General features: G+C 38.1%; 1 protein-coding gene across 3 annotated transcripts in view; it reads left to right on the top strand.

Moving 5' to 3' along the window:
• The window catches only part of FBN2 (fibrillin 2), a 144848-nt gene that overhangs the window by 70342 nt on the left and 50464 nt on the right, over positions 1 to 24042 (top strand). For all 3 annotated transcript variants that reach the window (XM_040090587.2, XM_040090588.2, XM_040090586.2), the window contains exons 16-24: positions 1182 to 1334; positions 2069 to 2122; positions 5442 to 5567; positions 7955 to 8080; positions 12941 to 13060; positions 16445 to 16582; positions 17857 to 17907; positions 18075 to 18200; positions 21717 to 21944. In XM_040090587.2, coding sequence (XP_039946521.1) covers positions 1182 to 1334; positions 2069 to 2122; positions 5442 to 5567; positions 7955 to 8080; positions 12941 to 13060; positions 16445 to 16582; positions 17857 to 17907; positions 18075 to 18200; positions 21717 to 21944 — 1122 coding nt within the window. The remainder of the gene's footprint in view (positions 1 to 1181; positions 1335 to 2068; positions 2123 to 5441; positions 5568 to 7954; positions 8081 to 12940; positions 13061 to 16444; positions 16583 to 17856; positions 17908 to 18074; positions 18201 to 21716; positions 21945 to 24042) is intronic.

Below are 24042 nucleotides of genomic sequence, written 5' to 3'. Positions count from 1 at the left end.
TCTCTTTTTATACACTGGATCATGGAGAGAGACTCGGGATTTTGACCGTCCTTCCTCTGAGGCATCTTCATTAATCATGCAGGTCTCAGTTCTGAGAGTCTGATTAGATTGGCGGAGGAGGACAATACTGTTAACGGTTGGGTCCAGGTGTGGTGGAGATGTTAATTTCTGGCGGAGACGATCTAGATATCGATCTAAGATAATCATCTGGTTGTCCGGGCTATCATCTCCGTCTTCTGTCGCCTTTTGTTCCCTCTCAGGGATTCTCGGCAGCGGCAGTTTCTTGTTCCCCTTTCTGGTAACTCTGATCATGTTTTCCTTGTGTCCCTCCCATGCCTTTTCGGGCTAGAGAAATTCTTTTATTTTGTTGAGCCACCTTCCCCTGAGTTAATTCACAATATGCTGGTTTGAACAAAACTTAACTTATAACATGCTAGTTTACACAAAACTTATATTTATATGGCTTGTATTACATTTTATATACTATTGACACGAATTAACTTTAGAACATATATCACATTCAATAAGAAAGTTAATAGTTTGTAGGAGGAAAGAAGCATGTTTCAAAGTATCATTCTGTTTTAGTTTTTCTTTTTCTCATTTTTTTTCTTCCCTCCTCATTCTTTTAATCTATGTTAATAAAACTATTTTTGTTCATTTTTAAGCTTAAGCCTGCTTTGTTTATTTTTCTCCTAATCTCTCCCTCCCAGAAAAAATCAATACTAAAACCCCTACATTAATTAGTGTTTCCGCCCGGTTTTATTAAATTAAAACCATTACAGAGATGTCTGTGGTACTTCTCAAAGGGAAGAATCAGCCACCACAGTCTGATCCAGGCCTATCTGATCCATTCTGTGTTTCTTACTGGGATATTTGTTGATGGATTCACAGAGCTGCTTCTGGGTATGGGTCCTTTTTGCTGGGTCCTTTGGAATGTCTTTGAATTTACTCTTAAAATCCTGGTTTAGGTAGTTTGAAAGTGCTCTGGAGAAAGCCCCAGGAGGTTAGCTGCACTGAGAATTGGCCTTGGTCCTATCAGGATTATTAAGGCAGCGAAGATGTAGCCACTGTGACTTTTTTGTTGCCCAAAAATAAGGGATTTTAGCTTTTAGGATAGAATGCTTATATTTCACTCTCAGCCTGAAGAAATAATTACTTCTTCCCTTGTTCTTTTTCTTTAGATACTCATATGCGTAGCACTTGCTATGGAGGAATCAGAAAAGGGCTGTGTGTCCGTCCCTTCCCTGGTGCTGTGACAAAATCTGAATGCTGCTGTGCCAACCCTGACTATGGTTTTGGAGAGCCATGTCATCATTGCCCTGCTAAAAACTCAGGTTAAATTTTGTGTTTCTTTGAGTGGTACAGTGAATATAGACTTTAAACAAAAAAAGCTTCTTGAGATCACATTGTTGATTTATTTCATGTCCTAGAGAAAAGCAAATAAGGTGAATTTGGGTTCCTGAATTAAGTGTTTGTGTTAAGTAGTAATTCTTGCAAGAGAATAAGCAGAATTCTCCAATGAATCTGTACATTTCCTGTTCCAGTCAATCTAGCTTAAAAGAGTAGCCCATATTATTTCTAGAAATCCATATTTCATTTTATAAGAATCAATTCTTCAAGTAAACCAGGGGATTGATTTAAAAAGAAAAATCTCTTGACTACAGAGCTGAGGTGATGCATCTTGGAGAGAATTTCCATTTAGCATTGTTTCCTGGAGAAGCAGAAAACTTTTTAGAAAAAAAACAAGTAAAACTGACAGTGTGATTAAAAGCAATAACTTTAGAGGACAGTTGTGTCAAGACTGTAAAGAAGTCACCTGTGCATTTTACTCTGGTCATCTAAATTTGGGGTTGTATGTATATGAAAGTTCAGGATGGAGTGCTGCCTGACAGATTTAACTAAATTATCTATGAATGGTTATTTCATTGGAACATTGACATTTTGTTAGTTACATTGTAGAAAAATTACTTTGGAAGAAATCACTTGGATTTGTTTAGGATGATTAAAGAAGGTGAAATACTGGAAATAACATTTTCTTTTCTCCAACATCTCCGCCTCAAATGAGCAGCTGAGTTCCATGGTCTGTGTAGCAGTGGAATAGGTATTACTGTTGATGGAAGAGGTATGTTGCATATTTTCTTTAATATATATGATTGTCCTGGTTTAGGGCAAATTTTGGGAGGAAATTCTGAAGTGTTTTTTTCTATAAGGCAAATATAAGTGGCCCCTCCCCCAACCAGTTTGGGAGGTAAACTTCTTTCAAGAAAAGTGGAAAAATTGTTTATTTAACAAGCAGTTAACAAATTAACAATTTAACAATTCAGCATCATAAAGTCACCCCAGGAAAATAATTGCAAGTTTTTAAAAAAATCCTCAGAATTACATTTTTCAATAACTTCCTAGAGTGTAGTTTTTAACCTCAAAATTAATGTGTTCATTTTAGTATTTTAATTTTCAAAGTACAATATTTAAATGTTGCCTAGAGAAAAGGCTGAAATTAATTCTCTAGAATAGGGGATTTTGCCTGACCCTATTAAAAAAAAATAAGTAATCTGTTTCAGAGTTCTGACCTATGGATGGATCATTTCCATGGACAGATTGTTTCTCTGTAGAGTGAAAAATTGGAAGGCAGCTTAACTGAAAAAACCGTATCCTTATAATAAAAAATCCTGAAAGCTACCACTTGCTTTAGTATTGGGAACTGTACAGCTCCAGCTCCCTTTTCTAGTAACACAGAGACAAGGGTTTTAAAAAATAATGGCTGAGCCAGGTCTGAAGTAGGGGCAATGCATGCTGCAGCTGCCAGACAAGTAAAATGAGTTGAAGAAGGAATAGGAGAATATAGAAACATAAAATTTTAGGTATTTGTCTGATGTGTTAATAATTATCCTTGTCAGCATTAAAGCTCCTATTCTATGCAACAGGAACAGAATAAGAACTCCCATAATTACATTTAGTTATAGCCTAAATAACATTTAAAAATAGCAGTTCAATAAAAGAAATTCTGTTTTTCAGTAGTGTTAAGTATCTGCATTTTTTTTTCTTCGTTGCTTAACATGTTGTAAGCTTGTACAAGTAATTTGAAATCCTTGGAATTTATAAATTATTTCCGTTTACTTTTCAGTGAAGTTGCAGAGTTTTTCTCCAAGTCTCAGAGAAGTAATGTCAGCATTCAGTAATACAGTGGTACAAGCAGCATCCTACCATAAAAATTTGCATGCGGCCTGGTAGAGAGGTTTATGTCTCCTTTTGGACACGTGGAAAATACAATTTCTTATTAAAATGTTGGAACAACTGTGCTGTTTACCAAATGCATGACAAAGATCATGGGTTCATGTCGCAGCTAAAGTCCTCCTTTGTTCAGGTTTCTAGAGCAAACATAGGGTTCTCTGTATGTCTTGTACAGCAACAGTGCAGCCAATATTCATGCTGCTGCTCCTGTCACTGCTTGTACACTCCTTGTGTGGCTCGTCCTCAAGATTCAAACATGTCTAGTAAGCTACAGAATGCATTTTGCTCTGAAGAACATACAAATATGAAGTAGTACGCCAAATCATATTTTCTTACCAAGTTTTTTGGATGTCTCATAGCATTGAGTTTTATCCAGGGATAGCATTTTTTTTTTTCCAAATGCATAGATGATTAAATGTAAATCAGCATCTAAATTGCATTGTGACTAAAGAAGAAATGCTCTTTACAAAAAGTTGAGCCCTACAAGTATAAACCTTTCATGAAGTCACAGCTCGGCCAGTACCCTTTCTTTCCAAGGCTTGGGAAAGGAACTATTTAAAATAATGGGCTTACCATATGAGAAGAAGGAAAATATTGAAAAACCCTCTTTTCCTCAGAGGCAAGAAATATTAAAATTAGTCTATTCCTCTTATAGATCATATGAATATTTTGGACTTTTCCAACTACAGCAGAAATTTTATACAGGACTGTAAGTTCAGGGAATATAACTCATCCATCATCCTGTTCTGTCTGTCTGAGAAAAAATTTAAATTTCCAACAAGTTCTTATAGGACTGAATATGCTTTAGTTTTGACCTATGCATTACTTCTGAATTAGAAAAATTCTTGTGTTGCCTAATAATTTGTAACTTCTTACATAGATTCCTAAACTACAGGCTCTGGGTGCACAGGCTAGGAATTTTGCATCAAGCTTTTTCTTACAAGTACTTAGTTCCCTGTCAGTTTAGGTTGGAAAGGATACCTGGAGGTCATGCAACCTAACCTTCTGCTCAGAGCAAGGATATCAACAAAGTTGAGCCATTTCTCAAGGCTTTGCCTGGTGGAATTTGGAAAATCTCCAAGGATGGAATTTCCATAGCCTCTTTGGGCAGCCTCTTCCAGTACTTAGCCACACTTATGGTGAAAAATTGTTTTCCTGGTGTTTATTTAAATTTCCACTGTTGTATCTTTCGAGTGTTGTCTCTTGCCTTGTGATTGTGCACCTCAAAGAGGAATCTGGCTCTATCTGTCTGTAATCATCTGTTAAAATCAGGGAAGTGCTGTTAGAGGACCCTCTGATAGTCCCTCTTTTCAGCTGAACAAATCTAGTCCCTTCAGCCTCTTCTTACACCTCACCTTACATGCTGCTGAGGGAATTTAGCCACACTGACATGAGCTGTCTGTAGTCCAGGTGACACTTGGAACACTCTGAGGGAAAAATGTCTTAATCCAGGTGATGGTTTAAATGGAGCAGAGGCATTACTGGACCTGTTGATTACCAACACAGATGAACTAATTAGTGATGTTCAGACTGATGGCAGCCTGGACTCAATTGATTGTGTTCTGTTGGAACTCATGCTGAGTTGAGGGGTGTGGGCCAGGTGGAGAGTAAATACAGCACCCTGAATTTCATGAGCATGAACTTCCAGTTGCTTAAGGCACCAGTAAATACGATTCCCTGGGAAACTGCCCTCAGGTTTAAAGAAGCAGAGCAGAGTTTTGAGGATGTTTTTGTGAGATGACAAGAGCTCTCTGTTCACACATGTAAAGAAATCAGGCAAGGAAGGTAAAGACCAGCATGGCTGAGTAAGGATCAAACTAAAGTGTAAGAAGGAAATGCACAGTCAGTAAACCAGAGAAGAATGCTGTGAGGGATACACGCATGGGATTGGGAAAGCTAGGGCACTTGGGCTGAGTTTGGCAAGGAGTTCCAAGAGTATGACAGGCTTCTGTAGGTGCATTATGAGGCTTGAGGAGTGGGCCCATGTAAAGCAGCCCAAAACTGGACACAGTATTCCAGGTTTGGCCTTCTAGTGTCAATTAAAGGCGAATAATCACCTCTTTCAGCCTTCAGGCTGCACTTGGCATGTGCCTTGGCACTGACTGAGAGCCCCAGCATCCAGTGAGTCAGGTGTTGCCCACACCTCTCACAGGAACACGTTTGTCATACCTGTCAGTGTCTGATTATCTTCTGTTGTTGTGCTAATGCAGATATTAACGAGTGTGCTTTGGATCCTGATATTTGCTCCAATGGTATTTGTGAAAACCTGCGTGGCAGCTATCGCTGTAACTGCAACAGTGGCTACGAGCCTGATCCTGCTGGAACCAGTTGCGTAGGCAAGTTATTTATTGTTTTTTTATTGTGGCTGAATTATTTATCATTGCATGGATGCCGATTTGACCTGACAGAATTTAGGTTGCAAGACATCTACTTCCTCAAGCTACAATGAAAATGCAAAAATCCTAGAATTATGCTTTTCTCAATCACTGCATAATTGTTATTCTTACTGTATATTTTCCTGTAATTTAGTGGATGAATGTTGTGGTTTGGAAAGCGTAAGCCGGAGGAAATATTGCAGGTTTTACTCTCCATCTCATTAATTTCATTATTCATGGACATACATGAAATGCAGTGGTTTTTTGGGGCGAATTCTTACATCCAAAAAAAGTGTATTATACCACAACAATCATGTTGCTTATAGCCTTGTAATTTTAAGCAGAAGGGCAATGTTTGTTTAAATTAAAAATGAATGGAAATCTCTCTGAAACCATCAGGATGTCCAAAGTATTGTCCTTAAATACTGTGGTGAATTATTTATTTATTTTAGTGAATTATTCCTCTTTGCACTTAAAGGTTTACTTCCCTGTCACTGTTGTTTGTGCTCGACAAAACTCCAGCAGTTTTGCTGTGGAAAACCTGGTCTATGTAGCTGTGGTATAGTTCTCATATCAAACATTCCTTCCTGGTGATGCAAAGCAAACACAAAGAAAATAAAGTAGCTCCTTTTATCTGCTTGAATAAAGGAACTTTACATCTAGTTACTTCCTAAAGCTCTATATATGACTTTCAGCAGGAAAAGCCCTGCTGCAGAGAAGTATTGTAGTTTTTCTTTTTAAAATGCTTCATGTAATATTAATTCTCCAAGTGGATTTTATGGGAAGGGGTTTTATTTATCTAGTTACTCTTGGGATTAGGTAAATGCTAGTGTAATCTGTGTATTTACTTAAATAAAGATAAAGCTGACTGGATGTGAGGATGTGTTTATTCTTGGATAGAATTTTTCCATAAAAGAATTTAAGTATGAACACTCAGATAAAAGGTTGAAAGATTTTAATTAATGACACAGTTTATGAGATACCAGGAAATAGAAATGGTCATTAGTCAAAATGCAGACAGTATTTTTGTCAGGTCTTAGTGGGTTTAAAGCATGAGCTACATTGTTCCATGTTTTTACAGAGCACAACACAACACGTTACAGTCCAAATGTGAAGTTATTCTGTGGGATTGTAATGAAATAACGCATTCATCACATGGCACAGTTTGGGCTGAAGGATTGTATGACAACAAGCTCAAAATTGCTCTTGAAAATGTCAGTTTACAAATTTATCCTCCTTTCCTTGGTTGAAATCAGATGTAGTTAGATTAGGATAGGTTATTAAAGAAAAGCTTTTTTTTTAATTCATGGCTGCCAAACTTTACTCTTGGATTCATCATCTGGGGAGATTCAGGTTTTGTTGTCTGAATCCTACAGGAGTAAGCACAGTTTGGAAAATCTAAAGTCATTGGGGAAACCAAAATTCTCCAGGTTGTAGTTATATTGCTTATATAACACTTAAATATTTTTAAACTTAAAAACTCTCTATAAATATATTAGATTTAAGATTTCAGTTGCAGTATTAGGTTGGGAAATCAAGCAGTCAGTGCAGGGGAGACAACCCGAAGCAGGATGAAATGTCATGTTTATCCTGACTTATCCTTCCTGACTTATCAATATTCTTCTATAAACACAGGTTATTTTGACATATGGGCATTAAAGGAAAGGGCTTAAAATTATATTTTTTCTTCTTTCATAGAATAAATAGTAGGGTAATGAGGAAGACAGATTACTTTTTATTAGAATTATTTTCAGTTAGTTTAAGAGGAGTTCAGGGAATTAATGTAATATATGGGATTTCCCTAGTCAGTGTGCTTGATATCCTGGTCCTAATCTTAGGGTTTGTTGTTTTTTTTTTAATATAGTGTTCCTCTGGAGGGGAAATCAATGTGTACTCTTGAAATGGCTGCCATACATGATCCGTACAGGGTAGATTTTAATCCACTTCATGGATAACCACCCCCCACAGTTTTAGCCTATAAAACAGATTTAGAATTAATGTAACAGTAATTACGACACTGCTGTTGGTGTGTTTTTAAAAAAGAAATAGTTAAAATACCATTTTCAAAGCAAATAGACCTTCATGAATTTATACAGTGTAGTCATACAAATGACAGAGATCATGGTCATTTGACCAAGGTCACTGATCAAACTCAAATGACCAAGGTCATTGCAGGAAAACATAATTATTCTTTTTAGACTAACCATGAAATAATTTTTGAGTTTGCTTGTGAAAAAACAACTTTAAAGGCAGAACAGAAGTTTTTGCAGTAAAAACCTGAAAGTGAATTAGAGCTTTGAATGTAAGAAGTGTCATTTTTGGTCATGGTCTATTTCCTGTCCCTGCAGATATTGATGAGTGCACTGTGAATGGGCTGCTGTGTGACAATGGGCTCTGCCAGAACATCCTGGGCAGCTACAGCTGTTCCTGCCCTAAGGGTTACCTGTTCAGCTCAGAGACAGACACCTGTGAAGGTGAGGAATCTGCACGTTGTGTCAGATTTGTTGTTTATTGTGTCACATCAAAGCGAAACAGTCATAGGAGCGATGGCAGATACCAGAGGAAAAGACAGAGCTGTGATATTACATAAATCTTCACATTTCTCTTTTAATTTTTCTGGGGTTTAGTGTGTTAGGTATTGCTGTTAAATTTCTTTCAAAATAATCATTTAATTTTTATATGATAATGTTTTCCTTTGCTTAGCTACAACATTTTTAAACTACAGTAGAGGGGAATATGTGCTTGCCTTTGGTCACGTAGCAGGAACACTGTGTCTGTCATGTAGGGAATTCTGTCTTGACCAGAGTCTCCTTTTTCTTTTCTCCCTTCTTCTCTCCCTTCAGTCTGTAGTGGTAGATAATTCTAGATCAAATCCTGTTATCTGCGATGCATTCCAGGACCTGGGTATTACTGGCTAATAATACTAAAATTGTCCTTTATTTTTACAGTATAATCAAAATTGCTTTCTTATATTACTGTTTAACACAGATATTAAAGCAGCAAAAATGTCATGTAGCAGAAACTAATGAGAAATTTTAATTATTAAAAAAAAATATGGAAAACTGTATCAAAAAAATAAAATTGGAAGCCTTAGCTTATGTGCCAACTCTTAATTAGTATTCAGAGTAGTAGAATTTTACTGGTCTTCTCCTTTATTTTTTGTCTGGTTCCAGTAAATCCAGTAAATCTCAGTATTTGTAATCATTAAAAAATTTTTGTAGTAAATGGTTTTGCATTTCTTTGAGTGATAGGGAAGCTGTAATTCTTTGCTGCAAAACACTTGTTGTGTGAACCAGTGTAAGCATCCAGATCTTTCTGAAGTGGTGGAAGATACTACTGTCCTCAGCTCCTTATTATTATTGATCAGGTAGAAGTTACTGCCATACAACTAAGCAAACATATAGAAAGGAAAGTGGAAATGTTTAAAATTCTGGCAGTAATAAATCATTCACATGTTCTGTACAAAACATCTTCAGCCCTTCAATGCAAAAGAAATTATATTCCTTTCTATTTTAATACATGTGGGTTTCAGACATCACGTTTAAAAGTTAATCTTGCTCTTTTTACATGTTACAAATTGGTACCACTTGTTCAGAGTGGGGGTTTTCTTGTGCCAGCCTCATTGATTTACAGAGCTTTCTGTGCTGAGTTGTCTCAGTGCCTGTCTACCCACAGTGCTCAGGAATTCATTCTTCAGTGTCTGTATCTGTGATCAGTGCACTCTGTGTGCTCTTCATGTACATATTTCTTGAGGAATCTTTTAGACAGAAAAACTGATGTAGTGTGGTATGGGTAGGTGCTCACTACCAAGAATATCAGAGCGTAAAACACTGACCTAAAGGCTAATGGATGGGAAGCCAGAATGCAGACAACCCGGCCAATCTTATTGAAATAAAATGTATCTACATTTTTAAACAGTAAACTCAGATTTATTTCCTAATGGTAATGATACTATTAGTAATAATACATCTTGAATCTCACTGTTAGTTTAATGTCTAAATTTAGCCAGTGGGGTAAAAAAAGCTGATCAGGAGGGTTTTATGTAAAAGTGTCTGTAAAACCTATTAAATGGGTTGTTGTTTTTTATTCTTGGGTAAGCAGTAGTAATGCTGGGTTGGCAGCAGAAAAAGAAATTACTCTCTTTCTGTCCAAATCCTGTTTCTTGTAATTTGTTTCGGAGTTCAAATTCACTGGTTGCAAAAACCTGCTGTAGTCCGGAGCTCTGCGTTGAGCACTGAAAATGCTCTGATGCTTATTAGTCACCAAGAAATTTTTAAGATGACTCATGATAGATACTCTGAAGATACAACAAACCCCTTCACTGGTTTTGTTAGTAGTTCTGTTGGATTTTTTTATCAGTTTGTTGCAAGGAGTAGGAGACTTGTTTGAGGCTCTAGAGTCCATGAAGACAAGCTTCATGGTTTAGTTTGTGTTTCCAGTGACATAACTAGTTAAATGTAAACCAGATGTGCTTTGAAGTTCATTTCCAGGAATGTACAGTGGACTGTTTCAATTTTTGTTTCTCTGACATTTACAATGTAGACTCACTTCACTTGAGAGAAAAAAAAAGTTAAAACACAGCTCAATAAATATCTCTGTACATAGTGGGTTTTATTTTACCATACAAAATAGTGTTAAAATCCATTTGGTTTCTTGGCTTACTCTTTTAAAAATTATCATTTAGTATAATTATGAGAAGGTGAAGGGAAATAATATTAGGAGTTTGTTTACATTGTGCATATGATACTTTTTCACTTGATCCAGCAGCATATGAGTGCTGAAATACACTCAGTATCATCTTTAATCTTTTTTTTTCCTGGATGAAGATGTAGTCAATGCACTGTTGTCAGCCTACTACTATCCAAATTCATTGGGTTTGGGGTTTTGTTTCTTTTTTTTCTTCTTACTTAGCATAGTGCTAAAGCATGTCAAATACAGAAGGGCCTGGAGCATGGCCCATGAAGCCAAGAGAGCTGCCTCTACTTTTCAAAAGGTGTTGAACTTCAGCCCCTCTGTCTCCACTGACTCTCGTCTTTGGTTGTAGTTTTGGGGACATTGGCTTCCAGGTGTGGCCCTCAATTATTTTTTGTCAGGTTTTGGTTTAAACTCTGAAATTTTGAAAGAAAAGATAACTTTTCTTAGAAAAAAAATTGGCTGTAATCCTACCTTGCTAAATGCCAGGGAAAATTAAAGATATGCATGATAACCTCATATTACCCCCATAAATGTGAAGCAATTTAAGTTTTATGCATCTTCTTGAAGTGATGTTCTGGATGGTGGCACGTGTCTGCTTTTTACTTTGTCTTGCACATTGCTTGTGTCTGTGCAAACCCGTGTGAGGTCAGCTGCCAGCTGTTAAAACATGCGACACTCTACATGAAAATCACCCATTTGCAGCTTTAAGTACCTTCACAGATGATGCCTGGTCCCTCATGGAAATTTCTCTGACTTTGTAACTTCGTAGAAGGGAGGAACACTCATGATTGTTTGGAGAGGACTACATCACTTAAGTTTTGTTAGTTTTCCTGTCTTTTCAGTTTTTTCTCACTTTTTTTTTTTAAAGCTAGACAAATTTCTGAAAGGAAGATGACAGATGGAGTGGAAGCAAAAGTGTGTCTTTCTCCCAGAACATTTCTATTCAGAGTATTATTTGACATAAAGTACATACTTAAAATTACTTTTTCGTGTCAGTGTGACTAATGATTTTAAGAACCACTTGGTTTCTCTGCAAAAGGAGCAGAGAATACTCTCCACTGCCAGCTGTTCCTGGCTGGGGAGAGAGTGGGAAGCAACAGAGGCAGGGAGCATTCCCTGGGTAATAAAAACTGAGGTAATAGAGTATGGAAAATATTCACAGGGAGGAGAAGGCCTTGGTGCAGAGCAGATAATTACCGGTGGGGGCTCTGGATTGCCAGCTTGGATGCAGAGAGACTTGGAGCTTACTCTGTCAGAATTAACAGTGAGGCACATTATCTCGACCTGGTAAAGCCTCTTAGATTTTACATCCCTATATCTTTGTATGATTTGTAAAGCTCTGTCATTGTTCAGTAAGTTGCTGACAGTCAAGGACAAGTCCTGTTTGCTCTTTCTAGACAAGTCTGTTAAGTAAAGGATCTGTGAAAGCTGACTTTTAAATTAAGTGCTTACTTTTGGCATGGAGAGACATCACAGTTTCCAAAGTTTACTGATTCTGGGCATTTTTATCACTCTCTCTTGCTTTCTTTTATTTTTGTTTAATAATACATGCATATTAATAAATTATATACATTTAAATACCTATTTCTTCCTGTGATGCACATCTCTAGTGAAATGAGGGCTTGATGCATCATATCAAAATAGCAAGTTTTGTCTCTTAGAAAACTTACAAAAAAGCGGAAGACATTTCAATTTGTCCTGGAAATGATCCTTTGATGCTGTTAATATCTCTAGTGCATAGCTAGATACTTCATTAGGTTATAATTAATTTAAATTATGCTGGTTTAATTTATAGATATTACAAGATACTCCTTAAGCACTGCTAGCAAACACAAGCAAGCATTAAACTTTTTTTACCTCTGGCCTGCCTAAGGGAACTGGTTGGATTAGAATATATGGCTTGATTCAGAATGCATATAAGAAAATTAAATTGGTTGGGTTCAGAAAGAAATGGTGGATATGGATCAACAATTCTTCTTGGGGAGAATTTGTTTTAATTTTAAAACTGATTCCACTTAAAAGAAGAATCAGCAAATAATGCTGGCTGCAGGGGTCCTATTCTTGCATGTGATCAGGCTTAGAAACCTCACAGGGATAATAAACAAGATTTTGGGGCTAAAGAGAAGAACCATTTACAGTATTCCAATTACAGCTGCTATTTCTTCAACATTTCCATAACTAGAGAATTGTAGCCAGCATTGTGATCGTTTGCTTCTAACAGCGTTTTCTTACTTCTTGTCATGGAGCGATAAATGGAAGAACAATGGGGGCTTTGTTTGTGCTCTTCTTGGTGTGGCTGGGAATGCATTTACATTCTGTGAAAAAAGAATTTTGTTTTCTCATGGGACAGTTGTAATTGATGCTGAAGAACTTTATGGCCCGTGGTGCTGGAAATCAACTCTCCTTGTACAAAAGGGTAATTTAGTTAACACTTCCAAAATATGTGGACTTTAAAATACAGGCTACCTGTCTGTTTGCGTATCTCTTGAATACCTTGCTGGGAGGAGTAGAGGGGCAAATACTTCATGCAGTCCTCACCCTTCACAGTCTACAACAGCATTTAGGGAGTATAAATTACTTCTAATACTTCACAGAAGCACTCTGTAGTTCTAATAATGTCTTTTGTTTCTGGATTACAGATATAAATGAATGTGAAAGTAGCCCATGTGTCAATGGTGCCTGCAGGAACAACCTTGGGTCATTCCACTGTGAGTGTTCATCTGGCAGCAAGTTGGACCCTACAGGACTGATCTGTTTCGGTGGGTATTTCCTCCCTTTATTTTCAGTTTTTATATATAAATAAATACACACACACACACACACACATATATCTACATATATATAAAAATGTTAGCATACTTTGAGGATTCTTTTGGAAAAAAGCAGGATGCTGCAGAGATTTTATTAGAGTAAGGCGTAAGCAGGATGTCATTGGCATTATCTTTGGAAGCCAGTCATTAAAGTGGGTTTTTTCCCTTGCCTTCCTAAGAAAATTCAAAAGGGTTTCAGTCATCTGTACTTCACAGGTGTTCATAAACTGCCGCTTTTTCATATTATTTGTGTAGCATAATTGAAATTATTGAAGAATATGTGTGGTGTTCCAACTCTATTACAGTGTTATTAATAAGTGGGTGTCATTATTAAATGGGTAATGCTAACCTTACATGTTACCTTTGTTTTCAGATGGATTTGTTTGGTGGTTTTCATTCGAATTTTCTTGTCAGGATTTTTTTAGGGTGGAAAAATGAATGCAAAGGCTCAAGCTTCTATTTAATTATGGAATTCTTCTGTGCCTTAATATGTTTTTTAAGTGAACGTTACTTTTGTGCCTAGGCCTTCTCTTATATTTCCTTGTAGCATCACTGGCTGGTGAAGTTTATTATTGTTTTTGTAATTTTCATATTGTGCTAATTTCTTGATATAACCACACTAACCTATGCTTTTTGTACCTCTTATTTTTAATCTTGTGTTCTTACATCCAAAGGGGCCACAGGTTCACCAAGAGCCTAATTATAACAGTGTTTTGGATTTACTTCCCAAATGATTTTCATTGGATTGTTTACAGTATGAGGTCCCATTTGGCCTGAATAGCAGTGATAAATAAGATAAAATATAAAGAAAAAAATTACCTGAAGAGTCAGATAAAAACAGGAAGAACAGAATCCAGCTACATACTGTGAGCCTAATCATTAGTTTTTCATGTTGACAAAAATTGGCTCAGGAGCCATGTTTTTCCACTACAAGTGTGAATATGTTAAGATAGAAGGGTCAGAAATAGAACTAATGCAAGACATTCAGATTTTTACTGTTAGAGCCCAGTTTTTCCACCTTGGCCAAAATTTAATTGACATTGGAAGCAATGAGAGTAGTGCAGGCTGGTTATTGAAAAGTTAGTGAGGGGCTGGAGGTTACAGGTGCCTTACTGTTGGAAAAACTTCAAAATGTTCTTATCAGATGTATGCCATTTTAAATCTCAAGTTGATTTCCCTCCATTACCTCTGTAGAGAAAGACTGGTATATTGAATATATTTGTCCTGTTTTCTTTTTTATCAGATTAATTCTGTAAATCTCTGCTGTAAAAACAGATACCTTCTTCCTAAACATAAAGGAAGGGCTAAAATAGTATTGAGGTTTAGGATTTTTTGTTTTCTTCATAAGAATGATCAAAGTAAGGTAATGATTTATTCTGACAAGTTTGGGGGTTTTTTTATTTTCAAATTTGTTCTCATGTCAGAACCAGAATCAATAACACATTATTCAGCATAGATGTGAGCCATTTGTCTCTTTCTGTGAGTTTTCCTGGACAGAGAGAAAAATGCCTTGCCCACATTACAGTCAGAATGCAATTAACAGCATTTGTATTCAGATTAAAGTTTGAACCTTCAGCAAATGAGGCTTGTAAGTTCAGCAATTAAAATAAAAACTTTCAGCAATAAGGTTATTTACATTGCTGGCCTTTGGGCAGTTTTTGCAATATTAAGACCATTCTCATGGAGGGAAAAAATAGGGAGTTATTTTTGAAGCATATTTGAAGTATACAAGTGTTTCATTGCTATTTTGGGAATTCACCGTACCTCAGGGATACTTCCATTTGTGCTTTTGAAATACACACTTTTACATGCTTTTTATGCATCTTTTTAGTCAAGATGTGTGGAGTTCATACAGTACACAGTAAGTAGGATGCCATCTGCCTGTAGTATGCATATATTCTTCTTCAAGTCAGAATCAAAGAGATAAAAGCAACAGTAGGAATGCTTTGATGTTGGATAATAACTCTTTCACCAAAGATTTTTGTCTGGACAAAAGAGATGATGCAAAATAAAGGAATAGCCTGAAAAAGATAAGACAAGCAGACTGGCAGGACAGTGTGAATGCAGCTGGTGTGAGCAGAAGCACCTGCTAATTTGTAGAACGTAGATAATTTTTGAGACACTGGTTTTGATTTTTCACTCCTATAAAGCTGGCTAGTAAAATAATGAAATAATGTTGAGCTCTGTATTTATGCACTTGTTCAAAAGTGGAGCTCTGTCCCATGTATTTGAGACCAGTGTTAACCTAAGTAATACAACTGTGTTACACTTAACTGTTAATGAAATACCCTGCCCAGTTTCTGGGGCTGATTTCACTCACATTATTGGGCAAGATTTTTTCTTGTTGCTTTAACCAAGTAAGGTTGTGTTCCCTATGGTCCATATCATTTTTTAAAATGACACCTTGGTGGAAAAGTTGAAGCTGTTTGAAAGAAAACAAGTTGGAATGATTCTGTCTTAAGCACATTGTTGTGAGCATGAGGTATTGGTAATATATCTGGCCTTTTGCACATACAGTGCATGTAAATCTTAAACCCAAATCTTACTTTCTTTTCATTATTCATCAAACTGAATTTTTCTGGTTCACTTGCTTATCTTTGAGCTCTGAGTATGCGCCTACATTTAAACCCTGCCTCGGCTGATCTCCCAGTTTGGGTCTGACCTTACAGGATGCTTTTGCTGTCTGATCACCAAGATTGTTACCTGTCTCAAGAAATGTACTATTTGAGAATAACCTTGTAAAGGTAGGGAAGTGTAAAAATGTTGATGGTAAAATCTGCTAAGTATGTACCTGATTAGAGATCTTACTTTCTTTTCAAAGTGTAGCTAATGACGCAGCAGAACCAGACCCCTAAAATAATACAGAACTCCTACCCACCATGTTTTATTTATTTATTTATTTAAGCTTCCTTACAATCTTGAAGGTTTCCCTTCAAGAGAGACAAGAGCACCTGCATTACAGAAAGGTTTCAGGCAGTCACCTGGGAAAGGGAGTCTCAGGTTAGCATCTCTGCTTTTGCATATTTTAGATGGATCAGCCACTAGCTGAATTAAATTAATAAATCCACTGCAGTGTCTGGAATACCTCTTCCAACTGTGAGACCTGGATTGCCTCAGGCAGTGTGCTGTGTTGCTCACTTTCAGTGCTAGTGCTATCCCTTTCCACCAGTTCTAAACTAAAATGTGTATGAAATTACTCTTATGGAAGTCTTCTTCTTTTTAAACAGAGCCTGTGCTTCCTTGGTACTCTGCCTGCTGGTGTCATGGACATGGCATGCCAGCTCTTCTGGCTGTGACAATTCTTTATTGTTTTTGCATTCTCTTCTGCTGCAGACAGCCTGAAAGGGACTTGTTGGCTTAATATCCGAGACAGCCACTGTGAAGTCAACATCAATGGTGCCACGCTGAAATCTGAGTGCTGTGCTACCTTAGGAGCAGCTTGGGGCAGCCCATGTGAACGGTGTGAATTGGGTATGCTCTAATATCCTGCGTCTTTTGGGAGATGGGAATAAGTAGCACCAGTGGATTCTTATCATCTCTGTATATTTAAAAAAAAAAACAAAAACCAAAACACCACACCCCAAAAACCAAACCAAAACAAACAAACAAAAAAACCCCCACCCCACAACACCAAAACCAACCCCCCTCCCAAAAACCTTGGAAAAGAAGTTGTCTTCTTAAAAGTTATCTATTTTAGACTTGTAATCTCCACCATCACAGATCATTCGAATAACTTTGAACCTCCTAATGGCTACATTATGTTTCATCTCCACAAGGACTGTGTATTGACTGGGATAGGGGGGTAAAGAATTAAAACAGTAAAGTGAAATATCTGGTAAAATTCTGAACGACTTTTTATGTTGTGGGCTGTTAACACTTTTTTCCCAGCTCTTTTCAAACATGTACCTTGTGTATCATTATTGATTGCAGAAATAGTATTGCTATTAGGTTGCAGGGCTAGTTATGGAAGCTGGAAGCAGCAATGTTAACTGTATTCTAGTTTATGGCAAAAATACTTAAGGTTGGAAAAATGTCACTGGCAGCTGAACGGATGTTAGGTTGTTTTAGCCTCTCATTTTTAATGAGTTACTGTAGTGACATATATCCCCCCTAACAAGCAGAGTGCAAGCAGCATCCAACAAAGCTCTTAACTGTGCAGTGTGGCAAAGATATTCTTTTGGACTTCAGGAAGCAGCATGGTCAGGTTAAAGTGGTAAAACTGATCAAAACCTAGTCTGTACAGATAATCAGCTCAGATTGGATGTCTTTGGGCCCTGAATTTCCTATTCTGCAACTAGTTAAATTACAGCAAGGTCTCAAATCATTATATGATGCTATAATTTACATACATCTCTTAAAGTAATCTCATTGCTCAAATCCATTATTAAGCTTTGGTGGGGGAAAAAGGATGATAATTGACATTACTACAGTTTTAAATCTTCAGGCCTCTTGAAGGAATTTTACCTTTTAGCTGTTGTGGATGCAGAGACCGATCTGATTAGATGCTGATCATTTCACTAAGGGAAGCACATGAGAAAATAGTGGTCTAAGGTTTAATTCTCTCAACTATACAGTTTGTTTAAACAGCGTGTAGTCAATACTTTTCTTGATGGAGGTTAGACCACTCCTCACCTTACACAGTGAAATTATTAGCAAACTCTGAAGATACATGTATTTTTAAATTTTCTGCCCCTGCCTTCTTACCACTCTAAAGCAGTAACAATATCTTCCGGTCTTGATTTCAGACACAGCTTGCTCAAGAGGATTTGCCAGAGTGAAGGGTGTTACCTGTGAAGGTGAAGTTTTTGCTTACTTGAGACATCACTTTTTCCCCCCACTCTGTGAAAACGTGATTAAAATGGATTTGTAGTATTGTTCCTTTTCTGCCACTTAAAATTCTCCATAAAGCTGTAGCTCTCCCCTTGGAGTCAGCTGGTAACTGAACTCTTTGTGTCCTCGACAGACGTAAATGAGTGTGAGGTTTTCCCGGGGGTGTGTCCCAATGGGAGGTGCATCAACAGCAGAGGCTCCTTTCGATGCGAGTGCCCCGAGGGGCTGACCCTGGACGGCACAGGGCGAGTGTGTTTGGGTAAGACCACACCCTTCTCTCACAGCTGTGCCCCACAGCTGTCCAAAATTGTTCTTGAAGGGGCTTGAAAGAAAGCGTGGTTTATTTCTGAATTATCCCAGATAATGTGCCTGCTTAGATACCAAATACCTGTGCCAGTTCAGAGAAGAGTTGTTAATTCCTTTGAGGAATGAGTTTGTTTTGAGGCTTGTTTTGCCCTCAGTGCAGTCAGTAGGCTGTGGTAAAGTTCTTTCCCTGCTCTAACTCCTGTTCAGGAATAGCAGTGTCCTGGGTAATGGATAGTGAGCACAAATACGGTGGTGCAAACTAGTCTTTTTTTTCACTACACAGGCCAGTGTGTCGTTCTTTTCCTGACATTCGGGTACAGAAGTACAAGATTTTGCCTTCACACTTGGTTGGTTTGTCTTCCAGTTGACCTGCTTTGCTGCTAATGGGATAATAACCATATTGAGTATAATAACCATAATTAACTTCTCTGGAAACTCTATTGTATTCTACTAACTGGTGTTACAATAAATCTAGCAATGGTTAGTGTAATAAATTGCCAAGCCAAATTCAGTAAATCAAAATTTAGAATTTTATTTTGAGACTTAAACACAGTCTCCAGTAGCCACAATTAAAAGGGACAGCATTGAATCCTGGGGTTTCGGCACTGGGTGAACGCGGTAACAGACTCTGTCAGCCTGTCACCCCCTCTGTTCACAAACTGGGTCCAATACTGCTGGTTTTTATACAGTCTTCCACTGAGAGCGGACCGAGACCATAAGACTCCCCCTCCATGGTAGCTTCATTAGATATTCATGTTCAGGTCTGGGGTCCGTTGAATGGATTCTCAAGGTGGAACAATGCTGTGTTGCCGTGTCCGGAGGAGGTTTGGAAATGTTAAATCGGGCCGGAACAGATAAGATATTGATCTGATCTAATCACTCGATCGTTAGCGCGCCCATCTCCCATTTTCCGCTAGTGGTGCCTTTCTGTAGGTTCGTCCAGGCAGAAATTCCTTCTTTCCCTCGACCTTCGTGTCCCTCCATGCTGTTTTAGTCTTAGTTAACTCTAAACGTACCTTTAGGTTTACTGATCTCAACTTAGACTGAAAGCAGGCCAATTTTACATTGCATATTGTTACATTTCATCATAGATTAATTACACTTCACAACACGAATTAACTTTAGGTCATATATCACAGTTAGCTTTTTTATTTTTAATAAATGTATTTGCTGCACTATTAAATTAATTCAGTAACATAAATATAGGATTTTTTTTTTTTTACCATTTCTTTGTTTTCATTTTTTTTTACCATGAGAGCCACAAAAGGGTCATTTCATAAGTCAGAAAACCTGGTACAATAAAGAAGTACATGCGTCTATCCCATCAAATAAAAGGGTAATTTTATAAGTGAGAATACTTGTTACAGTGAAGAAATTCATGTGTCTGTCATGTCAAATCCACACAGAATCCTAAAAAGCACAGTCATGTGAGGGTAAGGGTGTATCTTGAGACTGGGGAGACAACAAAAGAAATTTTTGTACTTTTATGTGGTACAAGAAAGATTCACAAATTTAACTGTAGTGCAGCATTAGCAACTTCAGATGGCTGAACATTGTGTGGAAATGCAGACTCTTAAGCAGGAGCTCAGTGTTAATGTGTGGTTGTGTTCTGGCAATTGATGGGGGTGATTTAAAAACCACAGTCATCGATGGAAAGAATGGTGTTATTTTGCTAAGAATATAAGGACAACATAAAAGTAAAATAGTACATTCAATAAAACTACACGCTTGGCTTTAGCAACAAGCAAAAGTAAGCAAGGTAGTGCACCTAATCCTTACTATATGAGAGAAATGATAGTGACTGAGAAAGATTTATCACCAATTGCCTGAATACTTTACCATCATTCAGATTCTCAGTTGCTGGGGAGCCTCATTCACAGCAAGGACCTGGACAACCCTTCCCAGCAATAGTGAAAATCATACACAGTGCATCCACCTGTAGCTGAAGTCTCCAAATTCCTCCTGGATGTGGGTCCAGCTTTTATAGGCCCAGTGAGTCATTGAAAACCGATACAGTCACGGACAAAGACCCTCTAACTAATTAAAGTTAGAAAGTGCTATGTTTATTCACCGGCGGGTGGCACGGGAGTCATCTCTGAAAGGCGTGGCCGCCCCGAACAAGGCCCTTTGCTCTCTATTTATTCTCCAAGATCTTACATACAATACCTATGCATAACCCCAGCACCTCCCATCCCCGCTCTCTATTAAAATGAGGCTATCAGTCCTTCACGCATGCGCAGTTCTTCTCTTGAATTGGGTCGGTGGTCTCGAATTGGGTCAGGGTCTCAAAGAATGAAGTCAGGAGAGTCTTCATCAGGTCTCTGTGACCCTCTGGCACTGTCCAAGGTCCCCTGCTTTGTGATTGATTGATACCAAGTCCAGGTGCTGGCCATTGTTCTTAGTGGTTTCAATCTGTTCTTACGACGGTTCACTTACTCCACTTTTTCTATAAACAAGCTCATAATATAACAGTTAGCTCTAGCTTGGGCATCTAATAATCATTAACGTACCATTTACTAATCTAACTTACATTTTGATCAATATAAATTGCTTCTAACCCTTAGCTAAAATCTTAACTCTTTAAAGTTATGTCTCACCAGATCAACAAGTTGAAGTGACCTGATTATATTTTTAGCACAGAAACTCCTGGATCTGATGGCACATGTCCTGACCAGCAGGAGCCAGGGCTTGGCCAAGGCCCAGACCTTGGCTAGGAGGATTTCCCCTTAAATATCCTACAAACAGGCCTCTATTCATGAAGAAACTGATGCCTTTTCCAGGCCTACGTAAAAACATAGGCCAGACAAAGTTAAGGGAATAAAAAGTGGTTATATTTATTGAAGGGCTTTCAGATACACTTCAGACAGACAAAACCCTTCAGGAACTGTGCCCGAAATGGACAAAGGGTCACAGGTTTTTCACACTTTTATAAATTGGGTTCATTTGCTTGTTGGGGGTTAATGTTCCAGTTACAGCTTCAGGTAATGAAGTAGTTTACCCCAAGTTTGCTCCTTCCCCAACTATTGTTTACACTTCTGGGGCCTGGAATGGTGAGGTGTTCTAGAGAGGAATTGTGTTGATCAAAATCTGAAGGCAGTAGCTAGTACTACTGGAGTTTATACTGCAGTAAATGGAGTTTAGAGTTACACACTAAAGAACTGCAAGATTCAATAAAATATATAAATATATGAAAAATACACAAGGAAAAATTCTTAGGCATTAGTGGCAGTTAGGAAAGTTTCTGAAAGTGTTTGTAGATATCTAAATTGTTTATAGATAACTATGCAAGGTTATACAGAGCTAGCATCTTTGTCATCTGTTTTTAGCTAAATGGTGTTAACCACACAGTGCCCAGGAATCATCATGTAAGTCAACTCCAGCAGAGGCCTGCTGCTCTGGCCTCAGCACATTGTCCCTGAGAAACAGCTGAGAAGAGGGATAAATGCCTATTTGTTGTTGTGGAACACAGATATTCGCACGGAGCAGTGCTACCTGCGGTGGGAGGAGGAGGAATGTGTGCAGCCTGTGCCCGGCAGGCTCCGGATGGATTCCTGCTGCTGTGCTGTGGGGGCTGCCTGGGGCTCCAGCTGCGAGCGCTGCCCCATGCCTGGCACCGAGGAACACCGGGCCCTGTGCCCCAGGGGTCCCGGCTTCTCCAACAGGAGGGATGTTCTCACTGGCAGGCCATTCTACAAAGGTGAGCGTTCATTCTTGTTCCCGAGGGTTTATTGTGGGTGCATCTGAGAGGGTATCCTGGGGGAATCATGGGGTTTGAGGCTGCTTGGTGCATTCTTGAGAGATGGAATAAAGGCGTTTGCCTGAAAGAGCTGATGGTACTGATGCCTCAGAGTGGCTACCTAGAACAGAGCCTGGACAAGATGAAGAGAATAAAAGTGGGTATTGAAGGCTTCAACAGTTACACCTTGGACAGTCAGAAGCCTCTGAGAGAAGCTACCCAAGATGGGTAACAGTCACGAGTTTTTCCCACAATTAAAAGTTTGGTCCATTTACATATCAGGGGTTAATCCTCCAATTACAGTTTCAGGTAAGGAAGTAATTTTCTCCAAGTCTGACCTCCCCAATTCACTATTGCTTATGTCTCTCAGAGCCCGAGAGGTGTCCTTGAGTTTCAGGCCTAGAGAGGATTTGTTCTGCCTGAATAAAATGGGAGAACAGTAGATGACAGGCTATGGAGTGTTAGAGTTGTACATTAAAGCACTACAGGATCTGAAAAATACAAAAGCTAAATCCTAAGACATCACTTCTGGTGTCCAGGGATTCATTGTGGGTGCATCCAAGAGGGTATCCTGAGGAAGTGTTGGGGTTTGAGGCTGTTAAGTGTGCTTAAGAGATCAGACAGATGTAGGGTACAGGTGGGCAACATTTCTGCTTTCCTGGGAGCTTGAGAGCAAAAGGTGGAAAGTCTGAATTGGGTAAGAAGAAGGAAATTCCCTGAAAGGAGAGGAGTTCTGAATTATGGGGATAGTTCAAAATGTGCATGTTTTTTAAGGCAGTGCTTTGCAGAGAGTGAACTGAGTGTCAGATTGTCTGTGAAATCAGTTATTTTAGATGAAAACATAAAATATTACTAAAATTTTACCGTGGCTCTCTGGCAGATTGAAGAAGGATGGGCTTTTTCTCTGGTTTGCAAAATCAGTAAGTGATTAATAGGAGAGGGTGTCTGTTGTGTTATGATCATGAGGGCAGTGACAAGGATCTGCGGCGATAAAGGATTAAATAAAAGTATTTTGTCCAGTTTTTGCTAGCTTCACCTCCTGTAGAGCAACAACAAAACAAAATAGACTGGCAAATGTTAAGAAACCAGACGTAAGTTACCTTCAGATGGCTAAAATCCGAGAAGAAGAACTGTCGTTTTCTGTGTCTGGAAGCTCAGGTGATCCAGGAATTTGTTAGGTTGTGGTTTTGTTTGGGGTTTTTTGGTTTGGTTTGGTTAGGTTTAATTTGGTTGGCCTGGTTTTTTTGTTTGTTTTGGGCTTTTTTAGGGATATATTCCAAAGCATTTGTCTTAGAATATTTTGAGTTTCTTGGGAAAATTGTAATAGATTGGACATCTGCTTCACCATAAATAAGCTCAGATTTTCAGGAATCTTTACTCTCAGGCAACGCTCTAGATTTTCGTTCATGATTTACTAAAGAAATAAGGAAAATAACAACAATAGCAACAATAATTTTATCAACATTTGTTTAATTAAAAAAAATAGTTATGTCATAAATCTTGTTTAGGCTGAGATTTTTTGAGGTCTGGCTTCCTGTTTCTGTTTTTTTTAATTTGTACCACTGTTGTGTTCCATTCGCAGAAATGCATGGGAGATAGTTGTTTATTTAATTGAAGATGACTCTCAGTTAGCAACATTGCCTCAGTAAATTATATCACAGAGTGTATGAAAGGTCATTGTCCTATGCAAGATCTTTTAACAGTTTATGTTTTCCAGCATTGAGGGGAGATGAAACATTTCACTTGATATTCTACAAAAGAAAAATTAACATTTTCAAACCTGAGCTCCAGATGAAATACTGGCAGTCTCAATTTAAACACCAAACCCAGTTAGCCAGGTGATAGTTGCATCTGTTACAAGCTGGCTCAGGAATACCAGGAATACTGATGGTGGCATGAAGCCAAACTTGAGCACAATACGCATACCAGAGTTTCAACTAAGAGAGTAACACTGAATTTCTTTGACTGCTGATAAGCATAAACTTTCGGATTGGATATTGTGAAGCAAAGCAAGCACAAATAGCCCAAAAGGTAGGGAGATGTCTCATCTCCAGTCAGA

The sequence above is a fragment of the Hirundo rustica genome, chromosome Z (genome assembly GCF_015227805.2).
Source record: "Hirundo rustica isolate bHirRus1 chromosome Z, bHirRus1.pri.v3, whole genome shotgun sequence".
Classification (NCBI taxonomy): Eukaryota; Metazoa; Chordata; class Aves; order Passeriformes; family Hirundinidae; genus Hirundo; species Hirundo rustica.
Note: the sequence above shows the minus strand (reverse complement) of the source record. Positions and strands in the feature narration are given on the sequence as shown.